Source organism: Cupressus sempervirens, chromosome 9, assembly GCF_028749045.1.
Source record: "Cupressus sempervirens isolate cs-2001-9-10 chromosome 9, ASM2874904v1, whole genome shotgun sequence".
NCBI lineage: Eukaryota > Viridiplantae > Streptophyta > Pinopsida > Cupressales > Cupressaceae > Cupressus > Cupressus sempervirens.
In genome coordinates, this window is record NC_143126.1 from 355,153,672 (window position 1) to 355,172,323 (window position 18,652).

Here is an 18,652-nt window from a genome sequence, read left to right on the forward strand (position 1 = left end):
ATCGCAGGGATGACCAGTCTACACATCAAGCTATACTCTCCATTTCTTGGTAAAGTGTTCATGGGACTTGTATATGAAATTGTTGCCAATATTCAAGGGTCCCCACATGTTATGGTGTGTCATTCCCAGAATATCCGAACCATATTTTCCATATAGCTCTTGATTGCTAATGTCTCCATAAGGCATGGAGTCTGAAAAAAGTCTTCACTTTATTTTTTATTTTTTTTCAGATTTACTTGCCACCCCTATGGAGTATATATTTTCCTCTCATTTCCCTGAAATAAATGCATAGCTTTCCTATGATTATTCATTTCCAGTTATTGTTGTAGATGTCATCGATTTGTAAGATAGTAACCAAATGAATTAAGAGTTACTGGTATTAAAGGAATATGCGTCTTCGTCAGATTTTATTTGCATTGAGTGGTATTTGATTTGATCCTTTGAAATTCTAAGATCATCTGAGAAACAACTTTCATCATTATTACTTCTGAATGTACATAGTCTGCATACTTTGTTGAATCACTAACATGAGTTAAAGTACCTCGCTTCATTGTAAATATTCCCTAAACCGGCAAGTGTCAATACAGATTTGAAAATGAACCCAGAACTAGATCAGGCCCTGTAGTTTCTAGTCACATAGTTATTTATGGAAAAACCAAATGTGTCAATACTATAGTAGTTGTTTAACACAAAGTGTCATGTGATAATCATTGTAAGTTTGTACTAGCACATTCTAGAAAGGAGGGTAATTGAATGTCAAAGACTACAGAACAGCTTTCAAATTTGTATTTGATATGTCCATGGATTGCTAACTGCATGTATCCTACCCTTGGTTTACTTATTGCAAGATATACTCTAAACTCTTTTTCATAAGTAGTCTTGACTGCAACCTGATATGCCATTAGCAATTCAACTAAAATGGATCCCTAATTTTTTACAGAATTTTAGGGCTCCACTAGTGGCTCTTGTTGGGGGCATATGCCCCTTATGGGCATAATGAGATTCTAGCTATCTCTGGAGGAGCAGACCCAACATCCATGTTTATCACGATGCTATGTGAAAATTGGGTGGCCCTAGGCCCCCCAAAATTGAACTTTGACTCTTCCCTCTGTCAAACACCCGATTCTAATCATGTAACGCTTTGAACCTTGCTGAATTAGATGCACCATGTTGTTCCTTAATAAAATCGGATCCGTTAGAAAATAAGAAACAATCATCACATGATATATGCATCTCCTGTTCAAGATTAAAATTTAGATTGGCCTTACCAATAGGATCATTTGAGAGGAAATAAACTTCATCATCATTTAATCCAAAAATCTGATCTCTTGCTTTATTGATTTGATCAATATACATAAACGAAAAATCCTTAAAAGAAGGATGATGAAAATTTGAAAGCAATTCTTTAAGCATATTATTAACAAATGTTATCATAGAGTCTTCAAGGCTACTTACCTCGCTACACTGCATATATTTCATACTTGTATCAAATATATCATCCTGATGGGAAATACTTACTATCCCTGCTTCGTGAATGTAATCCTTGGCATCTAACTCTTGTTACCTTTGATAAATCTTCGGGTACATTGTGTTGTTCGTTGGATAGAAGATCCTTGTAGTCATGCATTTCATCAATCATACAAATATCTAGATTAGTTTTCTCCGCTCAAACATCTTCTAGCACACCATTTACTTGATCTTTATACCGCAAATGCTGATTTTCTTCACAAAAAGATTCTGAAAATAGTGCACTTTCAGGAAATACAAGTTTTCTTTGATCAAGACTTTGAGCAGACATGACACTTGAAAAACTTTCAGAACTGTATTTCAAGTTCAACACACTCTCCTCTTTGTGATTGTTTGATCTCATATCATTCTTGTATATCTGATATGATTTTGGCTCATAGGATGAACTAAAAATATTATTGCCTTGTGAATGCATTCCACACATCTTATTGGCTTCAACATTATCATTAGGCACGATATCTTTATTATTTTCATCATAGTGCTAAGATATTTGTTTGCCTAAAATATCTTTTTCAAACAATGGACTCGAGAAAGTAGAATGCTTAGGCATATCTCCATGAGATCCTTCATCCAACATTTCCTCCTGTTCATATATCACATGCTGTTCTACTTCATCTTCACAAGATATTCTGTCAGGATTCTTTATTGTTTCATTGCATAACAGATCAGAAATGATTTTGTAGTCCTTCCTGGATGCATCTTCTTCTTTATGTATGCTCATATTGTCCTCAAGAAATATATAAGAGCTATGTTCTTCATTACCTTATACTAGTTCATCGTATATGGAATCTGAAAATTCTTTGAAATTGTATCCAAATAGATTTTTTTCTATACTGAAACCATAATCCACATCTTTGACCAACATGTCATCCTTCTAAGAAATGTATGCCCCTTTTGGTTCATAGTTTTCCTCCTCATGAAAGTGATATGGATTTGACAAGATGAATGAATTTTCTTGTTCATTGAATGTTTCATAGGACACATCAATTTGTTTCTCCTTGTGTATGGGAAGGAAAATTTGACCACCCTTTTCAACATACTTTTAATATTCTATATCTAACAAAGTTGAAATCTCATCCACATTGAGAGAATCCTCTTCATCATTTCCATGTTCTTCACAATCTAATTCCTTATCAATCTCATCATGATCGGATTCTTCTTCGATTTCTTTGCTATCATCATCTTTAATAGCTTGATCCCATATCTAAAGAAGAAGCTTTACATCAGGGTCCCTTGGTGAGATTCTCAATTTGACAATTTTGTTCAAAAATTCCTTATAAGGAGGTTTGAGGTTTGATGGAATCTCATGGTAAGCATTTAGCATTCTCAAAAACAAGTGTGCTGAAGTCTCGCCTTCATATCCTTCTATATTGAAAAAGGCATCAACTGGAGATATGTCAGGATCCTCTTCCATGTTGCAGCTTTGATCTTCATATTGTTCATAACACATCTCTTCTTCATGGCTTGTATCATGAAATTCATAAAGGAGCCATTGTTCAAATTGTTTCCGGGATGAGATGCATTGTGTGGGTAATGATTCATATGCCTGTCTTGCATTGTCCTTGAAAGTCCTTGCAAACAACTTCATCACTTGATCTTTTGCACAAATCTCATAATCTTCTATAAATGTATAGAATGCATCCAAATGTCAAATTGCCAATTCATCTCATTCTCTATGGAACTTTGGTACCAGTTGTGAAAGCTTTGGAGATAACCTTCTAGGTTCAGAATCAAAATTGTTGAAATTCAATGGCCTGACACCATCTAGCATTTCTTTCAGATGATCGATACATTTGAAAGACCATCTAGCATTTCCTTCTGAGTATTTTCCCTCAGTAGAGTCACTATTGATTTAGGCACTTCTTTTGTTGAAGTACCAATTAGTACACAATAGAGTTGCCACCTCCAAATGGAGGAAATGAATAATCTTCAAGAATCTGAGTTCTTCCTTCCAGTAGAGTATAGAGTATACCTCACCTGTGGAAAAGGTTTAAAGAAGACATACAATGCTCTACAAGATACAATCTCCACAAAGCAATTAGATTTATAAAATAATTACGAGATTGAAATCTTCAAGGAAATTAAAATGCACAATATTAGACGTAAAAAACTTATTAATCCAAATCAAAATAACAAATCAAATAGAATCTAACTCTTACTAGTCTACAATCAGAAACTCTTAGGGTTTGTTTTGCAATTCTCCCTAGTAGAGTCGCCAATTTGTTGGTTCCCAAAACTACAGATTGGAATCCTACGAGCCTTGCCTGCTCAATGCTAGGATATCCAACCAGTTAAGGCCAACTTGACAGGATTGATTGATGTGATCCAAATCCATGCACTTCCGGCTCTACAAAACTGAGGCGCATGTACGTAATCTTGGGCAACAACCTTAAATCCAAGATGCTTAAAGCAGATTGGTTAGAAAGCGAATACAACAAAAGCTTTCAAAATGAAAAGAATTATAGAAAGCTTTTATCCTGCAAATTATGAACTGAGAATAAATGATTGTATAAATGTGATAATGTTTTAAATAAAAAATAATTATAAATTAATGCAACAAATGAATATAATAATTCCTCAAAGGAGAGAAATGAAACAGTTGCCAGCATATGGATTATGAATCAAAAGTAAAAGACCAGTGGTTAATCAAATGGGCAATCAGAGTCAATATTATAAGTTGAAACGTACAACTTTATAAAGTTCAATATATTTAAACTATAAACAGATTAACAATCCAAATGCGTCGAATCAATTATACAAACACAATTTTAAACTAGTCTAGGATGCACTTTAACTCCTGTGGAGACAAATTAGACATAAATAAGGAAACAATTAAATATTTCACAATATCTATGTTTATCAAGTTTAAAATGCAATAATGACCCAATCCACTTGTCAGAATTTTAAAAATATTTATAGAAAATAAATAAAATATTTATAAAGGACACAACTTAATAATAATTTAAAACTCTAATGCAAATAAAATAAATATTTCTTACTACTCCAAAAATAAATTTGTACTGGAGACACTCCTTACAGATGATCCATCCAATATAGTTCAACTTTAGTTTCACACAAGAATTCATTCGATAATCCACCATCCACACAGGCTTAGTTCAAAAAATCATTTCTTTATCGATAAAAAAATATAATATATCATAAGTGCCTCCGAATATATATAATTTTAAAAATATGAATATTAATATGAATCATGTCTATCATGCTTTACATCTCTATTTATAAGTATTGGAAAGGTATTAAAAGTAAATCTGAAGCAACACATCGCTTCAAATTTCTTAATATAATCACAACTGCCCATTAACAAAATATATTTTGACCACTTAGCATGTAATTATCTAGAAGTATTGGTCAGTTTCATCTTACCCATATTAAGATAGAACTTAGCTGCTATTTAGCAAATAACGATGCAAATTTAGGAGGCTTCGAATGGCAACGTGATTATTTTTGTTATTGTTAACTTTGAGAAACTCGAACCCTTTAGATTCTCCTCATCCTTGGTGCAAAGAAGGCCTTCGAATTCCATGCCTGAGAATTGATTTCATTGTTCTCTCCAAATATCCATTCACACCTGCAAAAGACAAGAAACAATGTAAGATATTAATGATTTATGATTGTTAATACAAAATCTTTTGCTCAATAGGTCCCGATAATATATTTGATCTCCATATATTTATTTTCCGGGTAACACCCAGGGGTTACTTGACTTGGAATGCTCCTGTGTCTTCAACCATTACAAATATCACCAAATAGTGAATATTATGATGAGTTTTATCACTTTTGATGGTATTCTTTCATTTTTTAAATCATTTCATCAATATTATACGTTGCCCGATAATTACAAACTCAATCAACCTTTGATAAATCGGCACAAAGATGACCATGCGGTACTTTTGCTCTCGAACAAAAAGGCCTTTTCTTTTGAGAGTTCGAATGCATGGAAAGGGGTGTTCACATGATACAAACAATTGGCAAATCTTCCATATCTCTTAGTGCATGAAGTCTGTGAGATCCAAATCACAAGGATGACCAGTCTACACATCAAGCTGTACTCTCTAGTTCTTGGTAATGTGTTCACGAGACTTGTATATGAAACTGTTGCTAATATTCAAGGGTCCCCACATGTTATAGTGTGTCATTCCCAAAATATTTGAACCATATTCTCCATATAGCTCTTGATTTCTAACGTCTCCATAAGGCATGGAGTCTGAAAAAAGTCTTCATTTTATATATATATATATATATATATATTTTATCAGACTTACTTGCTGCACCTTTGGAGTATATATTTTCCTCTCATTTCCAATAAATAAATGCATAGCTTTCCTATGATTATGCATTTCCATTTATTGCTATAGATGTTATCGATTTGTAAGATAGCAACCAAATGAATTAAGAGTCACTGGTATTAAAGGAATATGCATCTTCGTCAGATTTTATTTGCATTGAGTGGTATTTGATTTGATCCTTTGAAGTTCTAAGATCATATGAGAAACAACTTTCATCATTATTACTTTTGAATGTAAATAGTCTGCATACTCTGTTGAATCATTGACATGAGTTAAAGTAGCTCACTTCATTGTAAATATTCCCTAAACCAGCAAGTTTCAATACAGATTTGAAAATCAACCCAAAACTGGAATAGGCCCTGTAGTTTCTAGTCACATAGTTATTTAAGCAAAAACCAAATGTGACAATAGTAGTTGTTGAACACAAAGTGTCATGTTACAAAAATTGTAAGTTTGTACTAGCACATTCTAGAAAAGAGGGCAATTGAATGTCAGAGACTACAGAACAGCTTTCAAATTTGTTTTTGATATGTCCATGGATTGTTGACTATGTGCTCCTTATCTGCTGCATGTATCCTACCCTTGGTTTACTCATTGCAGGATATGCTCTAAATAACTCTTCTTCATAAGTAGTCTTGACTGCAACCTCATATGCCATTGGCAATTCAGCTAAAATGGATCCCCAATTTTTTACAGAATTTAAGGGCTCCACCAAGTGGTTTTTGCTTTGATTTATCTTTTTTCGCCTTTGACACTAAACTATCAACCACTTGTTGTTCTTTTAACATGCCTGCTATTTGAGGAGCCACCAACCCCTTTTTTCCTCCCTCTAGGGGCCCCTTACACATGCTAATATGTTGGCCTGGTGGACCTATCAAATGATGTTTAACCCAGTAATATGAGCTTCTATATTGGTTTTGGAAAGAATTGCCTTTCCATATATACCCTCAACCTCTAACACATTGCTCAATTTTTGTTGTATACTTCCACAAAGGAGAGCTTATATCAATTTTAAATCTTTGGGATCCCACCCCACCCACTGAACCCTGACTACTCAGTCTATGATTCTTGCAATTTATGAAAAAAAAAAAATTTAAAATATTTCAAAACTTATACAAAACTTGATAAAAAATTAGAACAATAAATATTAAAACAACTAAAAACAAACTATGAAAGAAGCAAAAAGAAGGATCAGATACATACCTGGAACACTTTGCACTGATTATTTGAACGATTTGAGACTCCAAAAACAATCTCTACAACCTTTTCTTCAAACTTGCAAAATGGCCACACCAAAATGAGAGAGCAAAATGAGAAAGCAAATGAGAGATTAGATGAATGAAAAGTATCAAATATGCCTTCCTTTAGGGTTTGAAAAAAAAAACAATAAAAAACCCCATTTTAAAATGTTCTTATGGCCACATTATGGCCCCACATGCCGCGGGTCCTCCCAGATTCGACTGGGTTTGGGTAGGGTCTGCGATTGGGCCTATGGGTCCGCCTGGGTCCGTGCAAGCCCACAAGCCTGGGCGGACCCACAGGCCCAATCACAGACCCTTCCCAGACCTGTAGCAGACCTGGGCTCGAATCCGAACCCGGACCTGAGCTCCAGGGTTCGAACTCGGCAACTTAGAGGTACCAAGTACATTCACCCTGAATTCAAGATCTAAGCGCGTGCCTATATCTCCGACAGTGGCACTGAGAGATAGTGAGCTTGACCATTCATGTTGAGCCAATGTCATCCCTATATGAGCGACATATTTGTATATTTCTTATTATTAACCCTTCAGAATTTGGTAAATTTGGATTCATAATGCATTATGTGACTATGTAATTAGGGTTCCACAATTGTCATGGAAAATATTCATTAAAATGTTGATTTAATTGATTTGGGAGAAATTTTCTATTTGATTTAATTTAAGTTTTTTACTAACCAATTTCTCGTAGTTGAATTTTAATTGCCCAAAATTGTCTAATTTATTTGCAAAAAGGGGCCAAGTAGATTTATTTAATAATCTAACTTATAAGCCACTTTAATAAAAGTGCTTATATTGAGCAAAAGTAAATTTTATTACTCAATTCTCACTTTGTAATTTCATGTTTAAAGGAATTTTCTCCAAAACCCCTTTTGGAGAATTCCTTGTTGTGTTCATTGTGATAGAGGCTCATTGGATCATTGCGAGGATAGGCTTATTGGATAAGTAGCGAGATTCTCCTTCCTTGTCGAGTTTTCCATCTCATTCGGTGTCCTTGTTGTTTCTGTGTTGCATTTTTCGGTTTTGAGCAATTCGTAAGAAGTAGGGCTCTCTCATTTCTTTCAATTTAATTTTTTTAAGCATGCTTTCAATTGCTACATGGTTAGAGGTTTAGAACTAGCGTTCATTATTTTCATGCTTTAACTTGACTCGGTTGGTTAGGTGTGCGCACGTATTTCATGGTTTTTGTAAATTAATTTGAAAGTTTTGGTAGAGTTCTGCAGCCGAATTCTACATGTGAGCTTGTATCTTTTTTTTTATTGGATTTTTGGAAGTTTGACTACATTTCGAAAGTGGGTTCTCGATTTCATTGAAATCTGAGATGTTTCATTTCGGGCATTTTTCTTTTTGCCTCATTTGTGTGCCACCTAGTTCTTTTTGGACTTTTGTGGCATGTGTTTGGGTTATGGAAATGGATTGTGTTTCATTTTTCCAATCATTCCCTGATTTTATTTTGTGGATTTTGAGATTCATTGTCAATTTTGTGCTCCTAGCAAGATGCCCAGTTGAGTGAATATTTGTACTTGATTCTTTTTTTGTGGGATCTTGTGAGACCCAAACTCCCGGATTGAGGTTGGTTAGGTGTTTGTTCATGTGGGGGTTGGTTGGGAAATTGCATTGCCACACTCATCGTGTGACAAGCATGGGTATGTAGGGTAGAGGTGTGGAGTGGCTTCTGTCAGTTACCTTGGCCCAAAAGTGGCCAAGTTAACATGGAGAGGTCTAATAAGTGATAACCAAATAAATATTTGAATAATAAAACTTAATAAAAGATAAGATTATTATTGAACACTTGCCCTCTCAAGGGAGTCAAAATGAGGGTGTCTGGCCTCTTGAGAGAGTTGGAACAAAGACACAATATCTGGCCTCTCAAGGGAGTAAGAACGAAGAATGAGGGTGTCTGGCCTCCTATGAGAGTAAAAATGAAGGCTTGATGCTACTTGTATTACACGAGATAAGTAATGACATTTCACTAGAGTCCCAACATAGTTATCCTATAGTGTGTCTGGCTAGTGAGCTGATGTGTTGCATTGCATTCATGATCATTGAGTTCTTGTGTCATGTATTGATTGGCATGTGTGTTAGCCTTGGATGCCTTTGTTTATTGTGACTATGGTCAGCTCATTATCTCCATGAGCACTGCAAGAAGGGCCGACATGTTCACATGGTTGGGAGGCATTGCAACCTATGCCACTATTGGGATCAAAGAAAAGGAATGACTATCTTCTAGCTTGTGAGATATCGTCAACTTATCCTCTCTTCACTTGTCCTCTTGATCTCATTTTGTTCTTGCACTTAGTGCAACTTGTTCTATAGTACTTTGGTATTCTTGTATTTGATAGACACACGCTTTAAGTGATTTAAATTGATGTTTTGATCATTGCAGTACAATTGAGTGGTTATCTCCTTGATTCGTACGCATCCAATACTCCCTAATATGGAGGTTCCTTGTTGTATTTTGTTTCCAATATGATCTCATTAAGCAGGGTATTGTATCGTACCCCTTTTGAGAATCATATTGCGCGATGAAAGAATTATCAGCATCATATTGTGTATAGTTAGAGCACCGTATCATGCATAGTTGATGCATTGTATCGCACGACTTGTATCAAAATTTTACTAGTATAAGATTACACCAGTTCTTAACATTGTATTATATGATGAAAACTTGTATCACGTTGTGTTATGAGTTTCATCGCACGATATTGTATGGCAATAGTGTACAACATACAAGGTCAATTGTACATTCTATATAGATCCGATTGGTTGGATTGACTCAGACCGAGTCAACACTCTTGAGAGGTGGACACCATCAATTTGGTAGACAGTGCCACTTGTAGAGCCATCAAGGAGGTCTTAGCTCAAGTGTCGCAAGAGGGAAGAGGTGTGACCTTCACCAAGATCACAACATAGTTGCCCAACCCAAGATGGTCAGCAAAGTTCTAGCAAGTGGAGCTAGCGATAGTCTAGTGCTCTTCATGGACAATGCAAATATGTATATGGTATTGGGGCATGCTTCTCTTGTGACCACCATGGTCACAATCAACCAAGTGTCCTCGGAAGTCGTCAACGAGGTTGAGCAAAGGTAAGCCTACCATGGGGGATGGAGGTAGATCCCATCGTGTCTTTGCAACAGTTGATAATCGTCACGTTGAGCATCAAGGTATCATAGTCAAGACTACAAGGCATTATATGGTACTTCTACTGCTGTTTTATTTGATTCTAGTACTTCAAATTCTTTTATTTCACCATCTCTTGTTCAGCGATGTGGGCTAATGGCCGCACAACAAGTAGATAGGTGGCAAGAAGAGTTGACCACAGGATCCAAAGTGATTGTGGATTCCCTTGGTTTGTGGTTGTGTGTTGGACTTGGGTGCCTTCGCTAGCACAGTTGACCACTGCATCCTACCCTTAGGATTTTATGGCATTGTGTTGGGTATGGATTAGTTATGTACTCACCATGAAAGTATTAATTGTTAACGTAAGTCGGTAGTGTGTTGATAACACAAGTTGGCAAGTTGAGCTTATAAGGGTCCAAAAATCAGTCTCGCTTCAAATGATCTCAGCTAAGCAGCTAAAACAGAGTGTGAGGCATGGATGTCAAATGTTTGTAATCTTTGTCAGTGATCTTGATGGGGTTGAGAGTCGAGAGGTGTCGCTTGATGATCACCCACTCCTCCGTGAGTATGTTGATGTGTTTTGAAATGAGATACTTGGTATGCCGCTGTAACATGACATTGATTTCCATATTGATCTCATCCCTAGAGCTGAACCTATTTCTCGGGCACCTTACCACATGACTACTCAAGAGTTGAGTGAGCTTTGATAATCAATTAAAGGATTTTTTGGCGAAGGGCCATATTCATCCTAGTATCCCTTGGGGTGCACCAGTCATCTTCATTAAGAAGGATGGATCATTGCATTTATGCATTAAAGCATAGTTCGAAAACTCGTCGAGTTTCCTAGATCGACGAGTTTTTCACCAGTTAACTCGCTGATTTAAAAACTCGGCAAATTGGTAAAAACTCGCTGAGTATTCGGCAAGTAATCGTGAAAAACTCGGCGAGTTTTTCATAAAGCAGCCTGTGACGGATTAAAGCAGCAGTGAATGTGTTTTTTCTCATTCTTTCTTGTATTTGCATTGTTTAGAGCCTTGAGGAGTGAAGAGAAGAAGGTTTGGAGGCATTCTTGGCTGATTGTAAGTGATTCAAGGCGGATTTGAGTGGATTGTAGAGGATTCTAACCGATTTTAGAAGACAAATTTCTTTCCAGGTATGTTCATCTTATCATAGTTTGAAAACTTTTTATAGTTTTATAACAAATGTTCTTTTGTTTTTGTTATTGTTAACTTGTTTGTAAATGTTTTCAAATCATTTAAAATCATTTTGAATCATTTGAAACCCTAGCTTCTAAGGATATGGTTGAAATTTGTTGTTTGCTAAGGATATGGTTGAAGTTTGAAGTTTGAAACTTTGAATCATTTGAAACCCTAGCTTCTAAGTTCTAACTTTGTTTATTCATTTTTCTATATATTTATGTGTAGGGCAGCGGTCAACCATTAAAAAAATGACAAACCCGCAAGAAGAGTGGCCACAAACACCATGCCCATCTGGATATATAGGCACTCGGCCTAAAAATGCAAGAGATAAGGCATGGCGGTATCCCTATGAAGCTCCAAATCCAAATTATATTGGGAAGGTGATATGCATTCCCTGTGAGAGAATTATTTCTGGAGGCATAAACCGCCTCAAATACCACCTTGCAGGCATAAAGAAACACGACTCAAATCCTTGTCTCAAGGTAACTGATGAAGAAAAAAGATTCATCCATGCCCTACTTGCAGTTGCTGAAGAGAAAAAATTGAATAGGGAGAGGGCAAAATTAGCTATGAGGGCAGCCATAGCTGAATCAGAAGGAGCTCCTTTTGATATGCAAGAGGAAGAAGAAGCACTTGAGAACATACCAAGATCTCCTCGTGACCCACGGATCCGCAAACAAAATTTCTCATTTACCGGTTCTACTTCTTCTACATCTCCTACTTCTTCATCATCACCATCCGGATCCCCATAAGGGATAGGTGGTTATTTTGTGCCCAGGAACACACCTGGAGCACAGCCATCATTAGAGGGCACTGCATGGTTTAAGGAGGTGCATGAGCAAATTGATATTGCAGCAGCTGATTTTTGGTTTTTCAACAATATCTCAATGAATGCCGCTGATAGTCCCTATTGGGTGAATATGGTGAATGCAATGACAATATCAGGCAAAGGGTACAAGCCGCCTAATCGCAAGGATATGAGTGGAAGGTTAGTATTTTACTATTTAGTAATTGTAAATAATTGTGATTCACTTTAGTTCATTGTTATATTTTAAATCTTAATTGTTATAACTTATTTCCTAATTTTTTACTAACACTTACACTTTATTTAATATTACACCTAAATTTTGTAGGTTGCTTGACAAAGCGGTTGGTAGGACAACATTGTTGATAGAAGACCAAAAGAAAGAGTGGAAGAAGTATGGCTGCACCATTTTATCTGATGGGTGGACAGATGGAAGAAGTAGAACCATTATTAACTTCTTGATTGCTTGCAAAGATGATGTGGTGTTTTGGAAATCTGTCGATGCCTGCAACAAAGTGAAAAATGCAGCCACATTGGCTTTAATGTTGGAGAATGTTGTCATGGAGGTGGGAATAGAGAATGTGGTGCAAATAATCACAGATAATGCAGCAACATATGTGGCAGCAGGTAGATTTAATTTTTTATATTTGAATCAATATGAATCATGAATGTAATGCTATGGATAATGGTATTATTCAATTTAGATTTGATGTAATTTGTAAATACTAAATATGGAAAGTTTGTTACTGATTATTGATTTTTTGCTAATCTTTTAGGTAGAATCCTCCAAGAGAGGCATCCCACACTTTTTTGGTAACCTTGTGTAGCACATGTCCTTGACCTTCTTTTGGAGGACATAGGAAAACTTGATTGGGTGAGTCCAATTGTGGAAGATGCTAGGCGAGTCACGAAATATATCTATAATCACCCATGGGTTCTCAGTTTGATGAGAAAAGCCACTAAAGGCAAAGATTTGATGAGACCTACTATGACAAGGTTTGCAACGGTCTTCTTGACGTTGCAAAGTATTCTTGACCACATATTGGCTTTGAAGCAAATGTTTGTGTGTGCTGATTGGGTTGCTTCACCTTACTCAAAGAAGCCCGAAGGAGAGGCTATGGCACGAATAGTGTTTGATGATAGCTTTTTTGCAAAGGCTAAGGAGATTGTGGAGGTAACTTCATTATATTTTTAGTTTATTCAAGTTTCATTATCAATTCATAACTTACTATGTTATTAACTAATTTGTATTTTTCAAATTTCAAATGTAGATGTCTCTGCCCCTGGTTCTAGTCTTGCGCACATGTGATGGGCAGCAATCCCCAATGGGAGGTCTTTATGAGGCCATGGATAGGGCGAAAGAGGCTGTTAGAAGTTACTATCACGGGGATAGTCTCAAATTTGACCCCATTTGGGAAATAATTGATAGGAGGTGGAACAATATGCTCCACCAACCTATTCATGCAGCAGGCTACTTATTCAATCCCAAATTCAGGTACTATGATAATTGATTGTCCTTGAAGTTGGGATTTTAATAAATCTTTATTTTACTTTACTTTTTAAGGTTGTGTAGTAAGACTTGATATCATTTTCTATTTGTTTTAAGGCTGATGATTCCTACTCAGATCCTAATGGAGAGGTCATGGAAGGTCCCTCTAAATGCATTGAGAGAATGATATCAAGTGAAGAGGAGAGAGACCTTATTGTGACCGAACAACAAATCTATGTGGAATCAAGGGGTCCTTTGTTCTCTTCTATGCTAGCAAAGAGAGCAAGATCTACTCAAGCACCAGGTAAAGCGTCAAACTTTAAAAATTTTGCTAATTGATAAGTTGTGCTTCTGATTTTTTTTTTATTGCTTTATAACTTTTTTAATTTTGTTTTGCAGATGCTTGGTGGGCAATTTGGGGTGGCAATACCCCCAATTTAAGGAAATTTGCTCTCAGAGTCCTATCCCAACCTTGTAGCTCATCCCATTGTGAGCGCAATTGGAGCTTATTTGAGTCCACCCATACAAAGAAAAGAAACAGATTGACTCAAAAATGGCTTAATGACCTTGTTTATGTGCACTGTAATCTTAAGTTGCGCATAAAAAAGGCACAGCTCTTAGAACTACCTAGTCCGCTTGATCTAGATGACATAGATCCTTATTCTGATTGGACAGCACAGGAGCCAAATCCATTGTTTACACCAGATGAGATCGCTGATTTGGAGAGGCAAGCCATGGAGGGGGAGGCTAACACTGATTTTCAGTTCACTATGGATGACATTGAGGATGAGGACGAGGATGATGATGATTCAGGCGAGGATCAGGCATTACCATTAGGAGGAGATGCATCCTCTTCTAGGACGTCGAGCCAGTTAGTAGGGACGTCGAGCGAGGGGGCACAGCCACAGAGTTCACAGTCACGCAGCTCACGCCCTATCCCAGTGTGGGCCACTTCTTTTAAGACTAGACCCCCTCGCTTTCCTGCTAGTGCAAGTGGAAAAAGGAAGATGTGATTGACATTGTCACATTGTATTGATGTATTTAGACTTTTAGTATTAACTTCTAGTTTGACAGATTGAAACTATTTAGTAATTTACTATTTTGCTTCCTACCATGAGCATTCTGCATGAGAATGCAATTTTGTAAGCATTATGCATTTATATATATCTAAACTTCGTTTCTTTCTTTTGTATTGTCTTTAATTAACTTATTAGATGCATCTTCTCATTAAATTTTGCAAAATAAATGTATTTTTAATTAAATTTCAGTGGTTTTTTAGGTTCCCGAGTTTTGCCCGAGTTTTTTTTTTAAATTGCCGAGTTTTTCCCGATTAAACTTTTGGGGGGCTTGGTGAGTTTTTGCATTTGGCGAGTTTTTCAACTATTCATTAAAGTACTGATATCCCTTGTCAAGGATTGATGACTTGTTTGATCAAATGAAGGTAGCGAGAGTGTTCTCCAAGATTGATTTGAAGTCAGGATACCATCAGCTTCATGTGTTCATCAAACAATTTTTCATACATGCTATGGCCACTATAAGTTCACAGTTGCACCTTTTGGATTGATCAATGTACCATCAGTATTCATGAGTTTAATGAACAGGGTGTCTGCACATACCTCGATTGGTTTATTCTCGTTTTCCTTGATGACATACTGATCTACTCTGAGACACTGTAGGAGCATGAGGTCCACTTGCACCAAGTATTGTAGTGCTTATATGACCATCAATTATATGGCAACTATGGCAAGTGCGAGTTCTTCAAAAATGAGGTGAAGTATTTGGGGCACATCATTATGGGTGATGGTATTGTACAAGCTATCATGGATTGGCCAGCGCCCACTAGTGTTTCCAAGGTGCGTACTTCGTGGGATTGGTGGATTACTACCATCGATTTGTGAAGGATTTCTCTCGCATGACTCATCCTATCACTTCTCTTCAGATTAAAGGGAAGTACCTTTGGATGAAGCAATGTGAGACAACTTTTGGGGATCTTAAGGAGTGATTGACAAATGCACTTGTCGTTCCAATGCTTGATCTTGTAGGTGAGTTCATGATGCACATGGATGCATAATTAGAGGGTGTGGGGGTAGTGTTCATGCAAGAGGGATGTGTGATTGCATATGAGTCCTAGAAGCTCAAGGACCATGAGTTGAACTACCCCACTCATAATTTATAGTTAGTGGCAGTTGTGCATGCAATTGTACCTGGGACATTTTTTTTTTGGGTCACAGGTTTGAGTTGTATAGTGATCATCATAGCTTGCAGTATATCTTTACTCAGCCAAACTTAAAATGCACAACAATGTCATTGAATGGAGATCTTGTGTGAATACGATTTTGATGTTCATTACATCAAGGGAAAGAGAATATTGTCACAGATGCCTTGAGTAGGTGAAGGTATGAGATATCAATGTTGTCATTGGGGAGGATTTGTGTAGCCATATCTTGGAGGCTTTGCCTAGTGACGCTTGGCATCAGGAGGTGAGAGTGGAAAATTGAGTCTGGATGTACCCTTGAGGGGTGGTTGATAGGTTATTCTTTGGAGTCTGATGGACTATTGTGGCACTTGGAATGCATGTGTGTCAATGTCAAAGGATCTTTGTTCTTTGGTTTTGTTTGAAGCATATCGTGCACCATATTCTGCACATTTTTGTGTGAAGAAGATGCATGCTAACCTTAGGCAATTCTACTTTTGGGCAGGGATGAGGTGTGATGTTGATTTCATTGCTCAATGCAATAAGTGTCAAATAGTAAAGCAGAGCATCAACATATTGCAAGTGTTTTGCAACCATATTCCATTCCCGCGTCGAAGCGAGATACTATATCTATTGAAATTTTCATGGGGATGCCTATGTCATTGCTTTTGCTGATTTTGTTGCTCAATGCAATAAGTGTTAGAGAAAAAATAAAAGCATCAACATATTTCGAGTCTTTTGCAACCATATTCCATTTTTTAGTGGAAGTGGGATACCATATCTATTAAAATTATCACAGGGATACTATGTCATCGTGTTGCCATGATGCTATTTTGGTGACAATGGACAAGTTGTCCAAGCTAGCTCACTTTTTACCCATGAGAGCATCATATACAACTGCTTTGGCAGCTTGCATTCTTGGAGAATATTGTTTAGTTCCACAAGATTCCTCATAGAATCATTTCAAATAGAGATCAATATTCACTTTGGCACTACGGACATCTCTTTAGAATGCTTTGGGCACATAGCTAGATTCTAGTTCTTATCACCCAAAGACAGAGGGACAGATAGAGTGGGTGAATCTGGTTCTTGAGGGCATGCTTTGCATGTATATGATGGATCAGCAAGTTATGTTAGAGGACTATTTGTACTTGGTTGAATTTGCCTATGAATAATGGGTACCATAGTTCTCTTGGCATGTCACCTTATCAAGCCTTGTACGATAGACCTTGTCGTGCCCCTTTGAGTTGGGATCAATTACAGGATCGAGTAGTTTTGGGTCCTGAGATACTTTAGGATAGAGAAATAAGTTATTTGTATTAGAGAGCAGTTAAGTCCACTTTTGATAGATTTTACATGTAATGACATATAAAATGTTCACTTTTGATGACTTTAAGTGATTAAATAAGCACATGTCAATTTAAATTCATTAAAATATTACTTAAGTGGGACATAAATTATATTTACATACCATATTAATTATATAACATGTAAATACTATTTAAAAAGTAATATTTACTAGAGCATTTGATTTAAATGCTAAAAATTAAATTGAACTATATAGTTAATATAGTCACTTAAGTGAAAATCAAAAGGTAACTCAACTTAAAAATATAACATAAAGTGAATTAAAGTTATATTTATCAAAAAGTGAAAGTCAAATTAAACATATAACATCATATTTTTAATTCATGTTGCTGCATCAAAAAGGTCCACTTTTTGGGCACTAAAAAGGTTGTATCTCTTAACTAACAACTCCAATTAAACTCTAAGTTAGATCAAATCGAAGGGGAAATCAAAAGCCATGACTTGAGCAAGACCAAAGGACTAAAAACTAACAAACACACACTCAAAAACAAAGAAAATGACAATGAAGGCCTTAAATATCAAGCATAGGCTCAACAATCAGAAAAATGAAAAAAACTTGACAAAGGCCTTCAGTAAAAAGATTCATTATATCAATTGGTACTGATTGGTTGATCAATACTAACCAATTAAACAACAAATTAAACTCGAAGAAATGAGAAACTAAGTTGAAAAAGTTTCGTATTGTTACCCACATTTTGTGGTGACAAAATGCAGGACAACAGGTATAGTTAGCTGACAGGAATAATCAACTTCTGCGATTTCTGATATTTAACCACCTCCAACCAACTCCAATACAACCCCAATCTGGAAACAAGTACATTCCCCTTGCGATGGAAGTGTGGCTAACCTGAATTGTCTATGAATCCTCAATCAAATTGCAAGAAATCTGATCTGTATGAGTGTGATGAAATTCTAACTTCTTTATGAATTATAAAAACCAAGTTGTTCACACAAATTGCTCTCAAAATCTGATAAAATGTGACTTCCCTATCTCTTGCAAGCTGGGGTGTTGTCTGACCCGGCAAGTCTCAAGAATTTTCTTTCTTCAGATCACAATATGCTGAAAATCTTGACCAAAGCTCTCCTCAATGCTGTATTTAAGAAATCATAAACCTAGATGATGAAAAATGAGCCACACTATTATTTTTAGCCCTACCCCAATTTCAAGGGTTTCATTTGCCACTTTCAATAATAAAATAACTTTGTTTTATGATGACTCCCTATAAAAATCAAGCCCCAAGCAGAATTCTTCATTACTTTACTTGTCCCCTCATTAAAAATTACATGTTTTGCTTTATTACCTAGGGAAAAGGGCCCAATGATTTATTATAACTTATTCCCTCGAAGTGATTATAATATCACTTTATTATTATTTTATTAATTCCAAA

The 18,652-nt window shown here is 36.3% G+C and overlaps 2 protein-coding genes across 7 annotated transcripts in view; one reads left to right on the plus strand and one right to left on the minus strand.

Moving 5' to 3' along the window:
* Nucleotides 1–18,652, minus strand: part of LOC149538764 (ion channel protein) — a 211,838-nt gene that overhangs the window by 15,518 nt on the left and 177,668 nt on the right. The gene's annotated exons all lie outside the window — the stretch shown is intronic.
* On the plus strand, nt 13,037–13,724 carry LOC149538766 (uncharacterized). The gene is made up of 2 exons (XM_089800225.1): nt 13,037–13,387; nt 13,485–13,724. The coding sequence occupies exons 1-2, from the start codon at nt 13,160–13,162 to the stop codon at nt 13,722–13,724; spliced, it is 468 nt and encodes a 155-aa protein (XP_089656351.1). The 5' UTR covers nt 13,037–13,159.

What these genes read in the sequence shown, in the direction of transcription:
- LOC149538766 (XM_089800225.1), top strand. Translation starts at nt 13,160, where the DNA reads ATGAGAAAAGCCACTAAAGGCAAAGATTTGATGAGACCTACTATGACA. An exon ending in AGGCTAAGGAGATTGTGGAG is followed by an intron (nt 13,388 to 13,484) that starts GTAACTTCATTA and finishes TTTCAAATGTAG; the next exon opens with ATGTCTCTGCCCCTGGTTCT.